The sequence below is a fragment of the Heterodontus francisci genome, chromosome 11, assembly GCF_036365525.1.
Source record: "Heterodontus francisci isolate sHetFra1 chromosome 11, sHetFra1.hap1, whole genome shotgun sequence".
In the NCBI taxonomy this organism is placed as follows: domain Eukaryota; kingdom Metazoa; phylum Chordata; class Chondrichthyes; order Heterodontiformes; family Heterodontidae; genus Heterodontus; species Heterodontus francisci.
This window is the reverse complement of record NC_090381.1, coordinates 109,190,392-109,206,794: the sequence shown is the minus strand read 5'-3', so window position 1 is coordinate 109,206,794 and position 16,403 is coordinate 109,190,392. Positions and strand designations below refer to the sequence as shown.

Here is a 16,403-nt window from a genome sequence, read left to right as displayed (position 1 = left end):
ATTTCAGAGCATGATGGGGCCCCCCATTTTCCTGTTATTTTTATTTTTTATTTTTTGTGTTTGTTTTCTTTTAGTTTGTTTCTACTGTGCCTACCCACGTTTGTTTTTCATGTTTGTGCTTGTGGCTGTTCAGTTTTCAGTCCATTAACACCCTATACTAATGCTTTGTCTTTCAGCACACCATTGTTTACCTTTGCTCCATGACCTTCTGATCAGCTATTCTGTGACCTTGTGCTATCAACACCTCTTTTAGATTAGATTAGAGATACAGCACTGAAACAGGCCCTTCGGCCCACCGAGTCTGTGCCGAACGTCAACCACCCATTTATACTAATCCTACACTAATCCCATATTCCTACCAAACATCCCCACCTGTCCCTATATTTCCCTACCACCTACCTATACTAGTGACAATTTATAATGGCCAATTTACCTATCAACCTGCAAGTCTTTTGGCTTGTGGGAGGAAACCGGAGCACCCGGAGAAAACCCACGCAGACACAGGGAGAACTTGCAAACTCCACACAGGCAGTACCCGGAATCGAACCCGGGTCCCTGGAGCTGTGAGGCTGCGGTGCTAACCACTGCGCCACTGTGCCGCCCTATTTTGTTATCTCTTGCTCCACCCCCGCTTTACTTTAAATCTTTTACATTTCTTATATCTGACAGTTCTGAAGAAGGGTCACTGACATGAAACGTTAACTCTGCTTCTCTCTCCACAGATGCCACCAGACCTGCTGAGTATTTCCGGCGTTTCTTGTTTTTACCACAATAAATTAGATTAACTGGTTATTTACCTCATTGCTGTATGTGCAACTTCATTGTGCGCAAATTATCCACAGGGACTGCACTTCAAAAATAATTCATTGCTTGTGAAGTGTTTTGGGATGTCCTGAGCATGTAACAAGCACAAATTCATTTGTTTTTTGTTCTTTGAGTAGTGCCATTGAACTGATCACTTGTTTGGGTTTTGATGAGCATTGAGGAGGTAGCCTAGCATCTCTGGGGTTTGACACCAGTTGCAGTATAACTGTTTCGGTACGAAGCAAGCTTTAAAAAGTTCCCAATGGTAGGTTATATATTATTAACAAAGAGCTTATTGTTCTGTCGACTCTTTGTTGATATATATCTATTGTTTGGACACTGATGAATGGAGCTTTGACTAATCCGAGAGTGATGTGGAGCTATTAGTATAGCCTTTGTATCACTCTAAACAGGCAACTGTTTCATACCAGCACCAGCGGGAAGTAAAAGCTTGATTATAGACTTATTTTATATAGACTTATACGTTCTGCTGGAATGAAAAATGTACTTGGTCAGTTTCTGCACCTGGAACACAGTAAACAGAAGTTGATCAACAGAAGATTAGCTTCTAAAAATGCGCACTTAGCTGTAAAAAAACATTGGCCCAAAAATTCCTGTAACCGGTCAACAAATAGCACGTGCTGTTAGTTAGACTTGCTCGTAACTTGTTTGATCTCCATGATATTATACACTGCAAGTTGCTGGAAGTCGGAGCTGGAAACAGCGCGCTGTCCTCTATAGGGCATCTGAGTCAACAGGGCAAGCAACCATGTATCTCCAATCATACTGAAGGATTCTGACGTAAACAGCATGAGTTCTGAGCAAGGAAGTGCAAGTTAGAATGGTGAATTCAATGTCAAATCTGGTACAGAAAATGAAATCGAGAGAACAAGAAAGATTGGATTGAGAGAGGAAAAAAGACATATGAAAAGTAACACTAAAAAAAGTTAAAAATAACTTAATAATTAAAACCTGAAGGAATGAGTTGCCAAATTTGAAATAGTAATTTTAAGTGCCAGAGAGGTTGACTGAAAGTGCTTCCATTTTATATTTTGAGGACTTGTGTTAAAACTGAAAAGATTCCATGGAGGTGTTTTTTTTTTTACCAAGTTCACTGACAGGACAAGGTGTTGTTTGAAAGCCATCTGTGCTTGAGGCCACCTGTGATTTGGGCTCAGCAAACAGCAGAGCCCTTGGTGACCTGGAAAAAAAATGGTTACAGAGAAGCCGCATGTCAAGGTTTATGGAAGTCAGGAGGTCGACCCACTGTTTGGGGTTTGAACATTGTTTTCAAGTTTTGGCTGTGATGTGCACTGTTTGAAGTGTTTTCCTGCCAAGGGAAAAGAAATTATCCAGATCACCACCACCTCCAACATTTTGAAGAAATCGTGCCAAGATCCAGCAGAAAAAAAAACTTCTGGTGCCTTATTGCTCCTGAGGAGCTGAAAGGAATCCTGCAACTCAAGTGTGTGCTGGTGAAACACCTTGTTTTTTTTTTATTCATTTGAGATGTGGGTGTTGCTGGCAAGGCCAGCATTTATTGCCCTTGAGAAGGTGGTGGTGAACTGCCTTCTTGAACCGCTGCAGTCCATGTGAGGTAGGTCTACCCACAATGCTGTTAGGAAGGGAGTTCCAGGATTTGACCCAGCGACAGTGAAAGAACGGCGATATAGTTCCAAGTCAGGATGGTGTGTGGTTTGGAGGGGAGCTTGAAGGTGTTGGTGTTCCTGTGCTCCCTTGTCCTCTAGGTGGTAGAGGTCACAGGTTTGGAAGGTGCTGTCTGAAGAACCTTGGTGCGCTGCTGCAGTGCATCTTGTAGATGGTACACACTGCTGCCATTGTGCGTTGGTGGTGGAGAGAGTGAATGTTTGTGGATGGGGTGCCAATCAAGTGGGCTGCTTTGTCCTGGATGCTGTCGAGCTTCCTGAGTGTTGTTGGAGCTGACCACCTCCAGGCAAGTCGAGAGCGTTCCATCACACTCCTGAGCTGTGCCTTGTAGATAGTGGACAGGCTTTGGGGAGTCAGGAGGTGAGTTACTCACTGCAGGAGTCCGAGCCACTGACCTGTTGGAGCCACAGTATTTATTTGGCTACTCCAGTTCAGTTCCTGGTCAATGGTAGCCCCTAGGATGTTGATAGTGGGGGATTCAACGATTGTAATGCCATTGAAAGTCAAGGGGAGATGACTAGATTCTCTCTTGTTGGAGATGATTTATTTTTTTTGATTTAGAGATACAGCACTGAAACAGGCCCTTCAGCCCACCGAGTCTGTGCCGAACATTAACCACCCATTTATACTAATCCTACACTTATCCCATATTCCTACCACATCCTCACCTGTCCCTATATTCCCCTACCACCTACCTATACTAGGGGCAATTTATAATGGCCAATTTACCTATCAACCTGCAAGTCTTTTGGCTGTGGGAGGAAACCGGAGCACCCGGAGGAAACCCACGCTGACACAGGGAGAACTTGCAAACTCCACACAGGCAGTACCCAGAATTGAACCCGGGTCACTGGATGGTCATTGCCCGGCACTAGTGTGGCGCGAATGTTACTTGCCACTTGTCAGCCCAAGCCTGGATATTGTCTAGGTCTTGCTGCATTTCTACATGGTTGTCAGCCCAAGCCTGGATATTGTCTAGGTCTTGCTGCATTTCTACATGGACTGCTTCAGCATCTCAGGAGTCGCGAATGGTGCAACATTGTGCAACCATCAGCAAACATCCCCACTTCTGACCTTATGATTGAAGGAAGGTCATTGATGAAGCAGCTGAAGATGGTTGGGCCTAGGATACTACCCTGAGGAATTCCTGTAGTGATGTCCTGGGACTGAGATGATTGGCCTCCAACAACCACAACCATCTTCCTTTGCACTAGATATGACTCCAACCAGCGGAGAGCTTTCCCCCTGATTCCCATTGACTCCAGTTTTGCTAGAGCTCCTTGATGCCATACTCGGTCAAATGCTGTTTTGATGTCAAGGGCAGTCACACTCACCTCACATCTTGAGTTCAGCTCTTTTGTTCATGTTTGAACCAAGGCTGTAATGGGATCAGGAGCTGAGTGGCCCTGGTGGAACCCAAACTGAGCGCCAGTGAACAGGTTTATTGCTAAGCAAGTGCCGCTTGATAGCACTGTCTACGACACCTTCCATCGCTTTACAGATGTCACATTGCTTCGAGAAAGCCTACCAGAATAATTCTCGACATCTCCAGAATGGACTGCTTCTGAAATGAACCTAGTGATCCTGGATGCCAGACCAAAAAAGGGGCAACTGACTTCCAATTCTTTTCTTTCTTTGTCAAGAATTAACAAGTATTTGGCCAACGTAGTTTTTTATTGTCTTCTTTTGTAACAGACCTCTGCAGAGTGAATTTCTGTATTTTTCCAGTGTATGTGTGTGTGTAATTGGGGAATTTTTAAAAAGGGAACTTTTATCTTTTAATTGGTGCGTTAATGCTTTGCTTCGTTACAAGTTGTCTTAATAATAATTTTGTTGTTTTATTAAAGAAACCTGGTTGGTGAATTTTACTTTGCGATTAAAAAAAGATTGGCTGTATCGGTAACCGAGTAAACATTTAAATAGATGTTGTGACCTGAGGAGAAGTGGAACTAGAAAAGACAGTGCACTCCTTCCACCTTGGTCATAACACCTAACTGGGGGCACATCGTCCGTGATACCCAAAGCCGACGATGTGCAGTTGTAAGTGGGGTGATACTAATTGAAAAGAGGAAAATAAAAAAAAAGGTTTCTAGTGCATTGGAGTAAAGTTTACACTACTGGAATGTCTTTGTCAGTTGCTGCGACCTTTCTGGGGAAGGAGGATGTATCCCTGAGTGATTTGAGAAACTTAACCAAGACTGGGCCCGCCAAAGGATTTAGTAGAATTGTTGGTGTAAGAGTTAAAACCAGGAACTAAGAAAGCAGACATAATTGCAGTAATAGCACAGCATTTGCAATTAGAAGAAGAAGGCAAACCACATGGTAGTACAGTTGAATTAACTAAAATTCAGTTGTTGATGTGGCAACCAGAACTTAACAAAGAAGAAGCAATAGAATTGGAATAACATAAGCTTGAATTTCAAAGAGAAGGAAGGGAATTAGAATTTACAAAGATGTTATTAAGACGAAGGGGTGGTCTTGACTCCAGTGAAAATTTTGGTGGCGAAAGATCCGACTCCAGCCGAGGGTCCAGTGGAGAGCTTTTTAAATTTGTACAAGCCCTCCCGAAATTTGAGGAAAGGGACGCAGAGGCATTTTTCATTTCTTTTGAAATGATAGCTGGACAGATGAAGTATCCGAAGGAAAGTCGGACACTGCTTATGCAAAGCAGTTTGCTGGGCAGAGCTCATGAAGTTTATGCCATGCTTTCTGAGGAGGCTTCTGCAGATTATGAGGGCAACGCAGTGGTTAGCACCGCAGCCTCACAGCTCCAGGGACCCGGGTTCGATTCTGGGTACTGCCTGTGTGGAGTTTGCAAGTTCTCCCTGTGTCTGCGTGGGTTTTCGCCGGGTGCTCCGGTTTCCTCCCACATCCAAAAGACTTGCTGGTGATAGGTAAATTGGCCATTGTAAATTGCCCCTAGTGTAGGGAGGTGATGGGGACTATGGGATTAGTGTAGGGTTAGTATAAATGGGTGGTTGTTGGTCGGCACAGACTCGGTGGGCCGAAGGGCCTGTTTCAGTGCTGTATCTCTAAATAAAAAAATAAATAAATAAAAGGCTATTCTCGCTGCATATGAGTTGGTCCCTGAAGCGTACAAGCAGAAATTTCGAAACCTCCAGAGACAGTCTGGGCAGACTTGTATAGAATTTGAGAGGGTGAAGCAAATTAATTTTGATCGTTGGACGCAGGCAGTAAAGGTAGATGCCACGTATGAGAGCCTTCGGGAAATAATTCTCCTGGAAGAATTTAAAATTCACTCCCTCCATTTGTAAGAACCCATGTGGAGAAACAGAAAGTTTCAACAGCCAGACAGGCAGCGGAAATTGCTGATGATTACGAGCTTGTTTACAAGCCCAACCCCTTTGTCCATCACCCCCCACAAACCCGAGAAGGATAGAAGATGGGAGGGTGAAAGGAAGGCAAGTATCCAGGGACATGAAGGGACAGCTGGGAATGCCCCAGGATGATCTCCTGAGGCCAGAAAGGGAGGTGCTGAGGGTGGAAGTGAGGTCCGAAAGCCCAAGTGTTATCATTGTCACGAGGTGAGACACCTTTGTGCAGAATGCTGGAAGTTGCAAGGTAATCCCATGGAAGTTGCGAGGTAAACCCATGGAAGTTATTGGGGTGCACAAGGCCAATGCAGAGAAAAGGGCCCTGTGATCCAGGGAGTATGACAGATCAGGTTGTAGCTCTGACTGCAGCTGTAAGGCCAAATACAAAAACTGCTGTGAGTGCGCGGGACGTGAACAAGATACTTGAGAGTTATAGGGATTTCTTGTAAAAAGGAAAAATAACTACTTATCCCTCAAGTGAGGCAGGTAAACCAATACTTGGGGATGCAGCAGCCACCCAAACTCTTGAGCTGGAGGAAGGCATAACATTTGCACCAAAGAACACATTGAATGCCACAGTTTTAGCAAATGGTATCGGTGGGCAGTATATACCCGTACCTTTGTATCGGGTGCACCTGGAGTGTGACCTAGTGTCTGGAACGGTAACTGTAGGAGTTGTCTATAGTTTATATGTAGATGGAGTTGACCTACTCCTGGGAAATGATTTGGCTGGAGCGAAGGTAGTAGCTTCTCCAGCAGTCAGAGAAAAACCCAAGTTGAAGTTAGTCAGAACAGTTGCAGGATAAGATTCCAGGAATTTTTCCTTCATGAATAATGACCCGAGCAATGGCTAAACAATTTCCTTTGTCAGAGGTAAAAGTGGCACCACAGACTGATAGCTGAATATCTGAAACTTTCTTTGTGGATTTGGATAATTCGAAGGAAAGATTCATTAATCTTCTCTGATCAAGGTTCAGCAAGCCGATCCAAAGTGGCACAATTGGCTCTAGCTGAAGCTGAAGCAAAGGGAGTTCCAGAAGGATACTATATTAAAAATTGGATTCTGCTGAGGAAGTAGAGACCTTTTCACAGATCTGCAGACGAAGAATGGACGGTTGTTCATCAGATACTAGTGCCGCTCAAGTATTGCCGGGAAATATTAAGAATAGCCAATGAAATTCCTATTGCGGGACATGTGGGGATCCAGAAGACCCAATCACATATAGGTTGACATTTTTACTGGCCAGGTCTTTCTAGGGACATGGTGCAGTGTTGGAGATACGGTCCTGCCACCTGATGCCAAGTCTTTTTTCAAACAAATTTTTCTGCAGCACCTGTGGAAGAGCCTGTCACTCTAGAATTGGCATACAGTCATGAATATCCCCCATGATTGGGATAAAGGTCTAGAATTTCTTTTGTTTGCCACTAGGGATTCACCTAATGAGTCTACCAGTTTTGTGCTTTTGAATTAATTTATGGACATGAGTTAAGAGGTCCTCTAAAATTGATCAAAGAAAAGCTTTTAGAACAGAGGGACGAATCTTCTGTGTTAGATTATGTATCCGTGTTCTGGGAGCGGCTCACAAGAGCCTGCAAAGTGGTTCAGGAACACCTGAAAGCTTCCCAAACAACCATGAAGAAATGGGCAGACAAGCATGCCAAGACCTGAACATTTCAACCAGGGAATGAGGTGTTAGTATTACTGCCTTTACAGGGGGAACCGCTGAAAGGACGGATCAGTGGTCCATATAAAGTGAAGAGAATTGGGAAAGTAAATTTTTTGATTGACACCCCAGATTGCTGGAAAAAGAATCGGCTGTGTCACATCAATATGTTGAAACAATGTCTTCGCTGGGAGGAGGATAAGCAAGCTCAGGTATGTCAGGTAGTCAGGACGGTGAAGGATGAAAGGGATAGTGAGGGTGAGGCAGAAGGAGACCTAGACTATTCTCAAATTGAACCTCCTGCTATCTGGCTAGCTAATACTGAATTGTTAGGGAGATTGGACTCCATGCTTTCATATTTAGATGCAGAACAATGAGATGGCCAAACAAGGCTACTCACAGCATTTAAAGATGTCTCTAGGGAGAAGTCAGGATGTGCAACCTTAGCCACACATAATGTGGGCGTAGGGGAATCCTTTCCTATAAAACGGCATCCTTATTGTTTAGGTCCAGGGAGACAGGCCCAGGTGAAAGCAGAAATCCAATACATATTGGAAAACCACCTAATTGAACCCAGTCAAAGCAGCTGGAGTTCCCCAGTTGTGTTAGTGCCTAAACTGGACGTTCAGCTAGATTCTGCATAGACTACAGAAAGGTCAATGCAGCAACAAAGGCAGACTCCTACCGAATTCCTCGCTTGGAGGACTGTGTTGACAGAGTGGGCAGTGCCACATTTCTTACAAAAATGGATTTGTTAAAGGGAACTGGCAGGTTCCTTTAACACCCCGAGCTAAAGAAATATTGGCCTTTGTCACATCAGACGGTCTTTTCCAAGACCGAGTGATGCCACTTGGGCTTTAAAAAAAAAATGCACCAGCCACTTTTCAGAGACTAATGAGCCAAGTGATAGCCAGTATTCCTAACTGTGTGGTTTACCTTGATGATGTGTTGGGATACAATGACACTTGGAAGGACCATTTGGAACAACTAGAAGCTCTTTTTTGAAAATTACAATCAGTTGATTTAGTGATAAACCTTGCCAAAAGTGAATTTGCCAAAGTGAGTAACCTACCTTGGGCATGTAGTAGGGCAAAGATGAGTGTTGTCAAAACAGCAAAAGTACAAGCATTGTTGGATTCCACTACCTACTGCAAGTTTGTACCAAATTTTAGTACTTTACTGCTCCACTGACAGATTTGCTACACAAAAAGGAAATCGAGGTAATGTGGTCAGGGGAGTGCCAAGCATCTTTTGAGAGGCTGAAAGCCATTTTGATTAATGAACCAGTGTTGGCTGTTCCAAATTTCACTAAGCCTTTCAAAATGACAATTGATGCTAGTGACTTGGGGAGTCGGTGCAGTCTTGTTACAAGATGATGAGCCAGGCATAGAAAGACCAGTGGGATACTTTTCCAAAAAGCTAAATCGAACCGTGGAAAAAGAAACCCTGGGCTTATTACTAGCTCTTAAGCATTTTGAAGTCTATGTTCACCACAACTACAGAGATCATAACCCCCTAGCCTTTGTGGAAAAATTGGAAAACCGTAATGCCAGACTATTCTGATGGAGTTTACTGTTGGAACCTTTTTACTTAAAGATTGTCCACATTGCGGAAAAAAATAATGTAATTGCGGATGCTTTGTCTCGAATCTAACTTTGCTTTGAGTTATCTCAATGCAAAGATGGTACAAAACCGAACTGTATTCGCTGTATGTAAAGAGTGAATGAGAATGAATGTGTAAATGTGTTTGAATAATTTTTAATTTTCTGTTTTTCACTCTTTGTAATGAAACGCATTTAAAAATGGCATTTCATTCCTCCAAGGATGCAGCTGTTACGAAAGTGCCCCCATTTTGTAAAATATTTTATTTTTTGAGGACTCGTGTTAAAACTGAAAAGATTCCATGAATGTGTTTTTTTTTAACCAAGTTCACCGACATGTTGTTTGAAAGCCAACTGTGCTGGAAGCCACCTGTGATTTGTGTTTGGAAATCAGCTGAACCCTTGGTGATCTGGAAAAAAAAATGTTTACAGAGAAGCCACATGCCAAGGTTTATGGAGGTCAGAAGATCGACTCACTGGGGTTTGAATATTGTTTTCAAGTTTTGACTGTGATGTGCACTGTTTGAAGAGAGTTAGTGTTTTCCTGCCAAGGAAAAAGTAACCACCCGGCTCACCACCTTCTCCACCTTTTTGAAGAAATCATGCCAAGATCCAGTGTGGGGGAAAGAAAATCCTTGGTGCCTTATAGCTCCTGAGGAGCTGGAAAAAAATCCTGAGAGTCAGGTGTGTGCTGGCGAAAGACCTTGATGCCACATTTTTCCTAGAAAGCCTATCAGAATAATTCTCGACATTTCCATAATGGACTGCTGCTGAAACGAACCCAGTGATCCATCTCCGTATATGGCAGACCAAAAAAGGACAACTGACTTCCTTCCATATTTTTTCACGTCAAGAATTAGCAAGTATTTGGCCAAAGTATTTTTTTTGTCGTCTTTTGTAACAGACGTCTGCAGAGTGAAATTCTGTATTTTTTCCAGTGTGTGTGAGTGTAATTGGGAAATTTCAAACAAAGAACTTTTATATTTTAATCGGTGTGTTAATGCTTTGCTTTGTTACTGGTCAAGTCTTGTTTCATAATCTGATAACTTAGTATTGCTGAAAATAGAGACATGTTGTCAAAGCTTTTCGCCTTGCACTCAACCGGACAATCTGCAAGAATGTCAATGTAAGGGAAAACAATGACTTTATACTGTATGAGAACAGAGTGCTGATTGGTTGGTAAGTGAACTCTGATTGGTAGAAGCGTTGCCATGGAGAATGCACCAGTTTACGGTGACTGACAGCTCACTGCCAACTTTTGTTTGAAATTTAAGCCAAGCAGCTTGACTCTGGTCAGGACATTGTCCTGAGGAATGAACCAGCGAATTTTGTTATTTTGTTTAGCTGAAACAGGCGCAATGTTTGTACATGATTTTTCTGTCTGCATTAATATATGTAGCTTGCAGTATGGCAAATGCGCCACACTGCGAGCCCTACTGACAATCTTAAATTGGTTGTCAGCGTAATTCTTAGCACACTGAGGATTATTTAACAAATGTTGTCCAATCGCGGAATCGCATCTTTTGTTGTACACTGTGTTTGAGTCTTGCAAGCACGGGCTGGTTGGGTACATCCTGTACCTTGCCCATTGCGAACAGTAGAAGGGACATGTTTGACACGATCTGCCAGTCTTGGGATGTACAGCCTATATACCTAGCATTACACTGGCATTGAAATTTATATATCATATTACTCATTTGTGTGATAGGCAGAACGTTATATTGGCTTGACGGCAGCATCCTGTTAGTGGTGAACACCACACCTGTTGCTACTGCATAGTAGCAGCGTGAAACAGCTAGTTTCATCTGTTCCTCAAACTTTTGGGATGCGTTACGCGTCCAGGCTAATCTGAAGTAGACTGGGCACATTTTAGGGCCTTAGGCCCGTTCATAAGTTTGCATGATATACAGCGAGAAATGATCTGATCAGGGTAGCCATTGTCACGCAGGGTGAATGCACAGGGCCCTGTTCTTTGCAGGTAGAAAGAACATGTCCAAACATTGCGCCCTGTTTCAACTAAACAAAATAAGTAACAGCCACTCGCTGGTTCATCCCTCAGGGCAATGTCTTGGCCAATCAGAGTCAAGCTGCCTGGTTTAAATTTCAAATAAAGCTTGGCAGTTAACTGTCAGTCGCCATAAACTGGTGCATTCTCCATGGCAGTACCTCTACCAATCAATGAGCACTCTCTTCTCATGCAGTGTAAAGTTGGTGTTTTCCCTTACATTGGTATTCTTGCGCATTGTCCTGCTGAGTGCAAGACGAAAAGCTTCTCAAACATGTCTCTATTTTCAGCAATACTCAAGTTCTGTACCACCAAAAGACTATTTGATAATTTTGTTGTTTATTGAAGAAACCTGGTTGATGAATTTTATTTTGGGATAAAAGATAGAGTGTATGATAGGCTTTATCGGTAACTGAGTAAACATTTAAATAGGTGTTGTGACCTGTGGAGAAGTGGAACTGGAAAAGACACTGCACTCTTCCTGCCTCAGTCGTGACAACGTCATTGAAAGGAATCCTCATGCTGCTCAGTTAATTTGAATGGGGAACCGGACAGCTAGATGTCGTTTATGCGAGTGGCATATCTCCGACAGCAATTGCTTGATTTTCGCGTTTAGTCAAGCATCTGCTCTCCCCTGAAATTGCTGTGGTATTTGCTCTTAAATAACGTTGAGTATTATTAGCCTTACTATTATTTTGACAGCAGTTTTTGGGCCGTGGTTGTGGTGTAGCCATGGCTGAAGCTATAGACTTTCTGACTAAATGCACTGATGAAGTAAAAGCCTCATTCATCCCTGTGGAATTTCTCTCTAACCAACTGCAAATTATGCCTCTAAATCTGTAGTTGTGACATAACCTGACGAACGTCATGTTGCATTGCTGCCAGGAGACAGTTTAACACAGACTGTAGACATGGTATCTGGAAAAACTAGAACACTATAAGTGCATTAAGAGAAAATTAGAGTTGTTGATGTGAAACCTGACCACAGCCTTCTTGCACTGCAGTTTTCAAATACAGGACTGGAATCCAGAAAATGAGATCTAATGAGAATATTCCACAAAGTTTCCCCCCCCCCCCCCCCCCCTCTATGTGTTTATCAGTTTCTTTCGTTTATCACTGTTGTTACTGGGTTTATTTAGTGTATAAGCTATAGAGAAAAAAATGTTTGTCAATATGCTCCAATATTGCCACTTGTGAGACACTTTGAATTCACAGAATCCAAATAGAAGGGACCGAATGTATAATTATACTACTGATTTGTTTCTCACATTGAAGTGAACTCTTTGTGGTTCACTAAAATCTGATTAGAATAAAACACTCCTACAGTGCAGTTACATTAAAATCTCTACACCTATCCATACATTTTTACAGAAATACTAATGGTGACATTTGCAAGACCACCAGTCATAATATTGGTTCTGGTGGTAAGTTTCTAAATGGGTCTGTGAGAGGATCACAGGGCTCCGCAAGGTTGTCATATTTATGTTTGGGGCTCAATGTAACGTGCCTTAAGAATTCTTCATTTTTCTATATTTGATAGCTTACTACCATGTTATTCCTATTGCTGCAAACTATTTTTTTTAAATTGCCCAAAGCAAAGCTAATGCTGTCTTTTGAAAGTTAGTATGAGGGATCCTGAAAGTATGTTTGTACTTGTAGCAGGAGTCCTACAGAAAAACATTTAAAAATCACTCACTGGTCTACAAAGTATTTCCCTACCCCCCCCCCCCCCCCCACCCTTTTAATGTGTTGATAAAACTATGAGCATCTTGCCATCTCTAACTTTAATTCAGGAACTTAAACCTGAAATAATGCAAAGTTCAGAATTCTGTGTCACAGCATTAAAATGTTCTGAAGATATAAATTGTGTTGTTGCTGTCATTTATTGAACAGGTGACCCCTGCACTGTCTCATCCCAGCTAGAGCTAGAGGAAGCATTTCGGCTTTATGACCTGAATAAGGATTCTGAGCTGATCATTCATGGTGAGGTGCAAATCTTTTAGCTTTTTATATTTTGTAGCAGCATTTTGAAAAATTTGTTTTGATCAACAGTACGAAACAGTTGTTTCCTCCTGTGATCAATTGATCTACTGTATACTAGTGGGTACAGCTGTAGCTTTTACAAGTGCTTATTTGCAGGTTTGAGTATTTCAGGTCCTTGTATAGTATAGTTTGTATTGGACTCTGTTCCTTTAACTGTCGAAGCAGCTATACACCTGTATCTTGTTAGGGAGAGAATTCCATGCTCCCTGTCTGAGCTTGATTTGAACCCAGGTTCCAGTGGTGCAAAAATAAGTGGTCACGTGCCACTGGGCCATGCAGCCCGACAGTAACAAAAATTGTTCTAGATTTTTTTATGTCTTGTTTAATTTTTGATTTTTCCCCTCATGTAAAACACTGCTCAAACTGGAAGAAATTGTAATGAACCAAATAAGTGAGTTTTATCACTGCATTACCCATCCAATTAGACCAAAAGAGAAAGTTTCAGTGTTCCTCAAGTGTCCTGAATAATTGTATACTGACATTATAAAGCAACTTCTTCAAGTGGTCTGTTATTTCTGACTCAGATTCCTGTTCCTGTTTATTTTCACGTTAGTCTTTAATCCACTTGTGTTTACAGCAATTTTATTGCTGCTATTGGGAGTTTTTGCCGCAGGCTCAGTGTCCTCAGTGTCTGGAAATAGTACTATACAGGTTAATGAAAACAAACCCACCTCACTGGGCTATACAGGGTGGTCTTGATTGCTTCAGTACTCAGTCCACTGTGGCCAAAAAATCAATTTCATAAGACCAGGGGCAAGCTGCCTTGGCGATAGAATATTATTTTTCAGAGAGAAAACACTTCCCATTTGCTGCTACACAGATACTTTGATCATCTCTTATTGAGTGTGAACTTGACAAGTATGAAGACCTACACAGATTGGCATAATGCTTATAGTTCATGCCTTTATTGGGTTAATTGTGTAAGCAGATGCTTGCTGTTGTCTTTGTTACCTTGTTCCTGCTGGAGCAGATTTTGCCATAATGGGCCCTTACTGTATGTACCAGTCTGAGGTTAGCAGCTTTTGTATTGCCTGAAGTTTTTACTTTGTGCACTCCATAATGCTAAAAGCACTAGTAGGCCCAGGCTGTTCCCAGAATGATGTTTGCCCAAATTTTAAAAGTCCTGTCTTTTGGTTGCCTTCATTAACAAGTCAGATGGCAATGGTGCAAATGCCCACTGAGTTTCGGAGTAGGAGAGAATCAAAAAATCATTTTGCTCCCTATGCACATCTCATAGTGGAAAGAAGCATTTGTGAGGGCCTGGGAGTAGATTATTTTGGGCTGTTACTGCTCCAACAACTTGCATTTATACAGTGCCTTTAATATAGTAAAACATCCCACGGTTCTTAACTGGAGCGTTAACAAACACTAAGCCACATACAAAAATATTAGGACAGATGATCAAAAGCTTGGTCAAAGAAGTAGGTTTTAAGGAGCATCTTAAAGGAAGAGCGAGAGTTGGAGAAGTTTAGGGATGAAATTCTAGAGCCTGGGGCCTTGGCAACTGAAGGCAAGGTCACCAATAGAGTCATAGAGAGATACAGCACTGAAACAGGCCCTTCGGCCCACCGAGTCTGTGCCGCCCAACAACCACCCATTTATGCTAATCCTACATTAATCCCATATGCCCTACCACATCCCCACCATTCTCCTACCACCTACCTACACTAGGGGCAATTTACAATGGCCAATTTACCTATCAACCTGCAAGTCTTTGGCTGTGGGAGGAAACCGGAGCACCTGGCGGAAACCCATGCAGTCACAATGTCTATGGATGTTATTTATATGGACTTCCAGAAGGCATCTGATAAAGTCTCACATAAGAGACTGTTCACTAAGGTAGAAGCCCATGGAGTTGAGGGCAAATTATTGACATGTTTAGGAAGTTGGTTGAGTGGTAGAGAGATTTATATCAGGGATGCATAAGAGATCAAAATTGGAGAATTAGAGGGCGGCGCAGTGGTTAGCACCGCAGCCTCACAGCTCCAGCGACCTGGGTTCGATTCTGGGTACTGCCTGTGCGGAGTTTGCAAGTTCTCCCTGTGACCGCGTGGGTTTCCGCTGGGTGCTCCGGTTTCCACCCACAGCCAAAGACATGCAGGTTGATAGGTAAATTGGCCATTGTAAATTGCCCCTAGTGTAGGTAGATGGTAGGAGAATGGTGGGGATATGGTAGGGAATATGGGATTAATGTAGGATTAGTATAAATAGGTGGTTGTTGGTCGGCACAGACCCGGTGGGTCGAAGGGCCTGTTTCAGTGCTGTATCTCTAAATAAATAAAAATTGTAAGACTGGAGGAGGTTATAGAGATAGGGAGAGGCTAGGCTATAGAGCCATTTGAAGACCAGAATGAGAATTTTAAAACTGAGACGTTACGGGATTGGGAACTAATGTAGGTCAGTGAGCACAGGGCTGATGAGTAAATGGGGCTTGGTGCGCATTAGAATATGGGCAGCTGAATTTTAGGTAAGCTCAAGTTTATGTAGGATGGGAGAATGGCCAGTGGAGCATTGGTATAGTTAAGTCTAGAGGTAACAAAGGTATGGATAAGAGTTTCAGCAGCAGATGAGCTGAGGCAGGGGCGGAGGTGGGCCATGTTACGGAGGTGGAAGTAGGCAGTCTTGGTGATAGAGCAGATATGTGGTGGAAGCTTATCTCAGGGTCAGATTTGACCCCCAAGGTTGCAAGTGGTTCAGGCTCAGGTGGTTGTCTGGGAGAGGGATGGAATCAGATGAAGTTTGTGGATGGCGCTGGATTTGGAGAAAGGTGTGCGAACTATGCCACAAAAATCTGAGGTACAAATAACATTTGACAAACTTGTTCCAGATTTGTTTGGATTTGATAGGAATAAAACTGTCATGGTTTCATGTGGGATTTTCATTATGCAGCACACATGCTCTTGTTTAGGATGATCTACATCCAGTGCCAGAGCACACTACACATTTATTCATGCTATTAAAACACTAATCAAACAGAGGCGGCTTCAGCCGATCGGACATGTCTGCAGGATGGAAGACTGTCGCGTACCCAAGGACCTTCTGTATGATGAGGTAGCTGGGGCCAGACAACCAGTGGGGCGCCCAAAGCTCCACTTCAAGGATGCTTACAAGCATGATATGAAGGTCCTAAATGTCGACTATCGCATCTGACAGTCACTAGCTGACGAAAGAGGGAAATGGCGACACATCCTGTGGACTGGTGTGCATTACCATGATGACCAGTTGTTGCAGCAGCTTGGCAACAGGCACCAAAGTCAAAAATAACAAATCTGTCAGCTTCAAG

The 16,403-nt window shown here is 42.8% G+C and overlaps 1 protein-coding gene across 1 annotated transcript in view; it reads left to right on the top strand.

Annotated features, from left to right (window-relative positions):
- prkci (protein kinase C, iota) overlaps positions 1-16,403 on the top strand; it is a 148,725-nt gene that overhangs the window by 79,887 nt on the left and 52,435 nt on the right. The window contains exon 3 of the mRNA XM_068042740.1: positions 12,971-13,060. Coding sequence (XP_067898841.1) covers positions 12,971-13,060 — 90 coding nt within the window. The remainder of the gene's footprint in view (positions 1-12,970; positions 13,061-16,403) is intronic.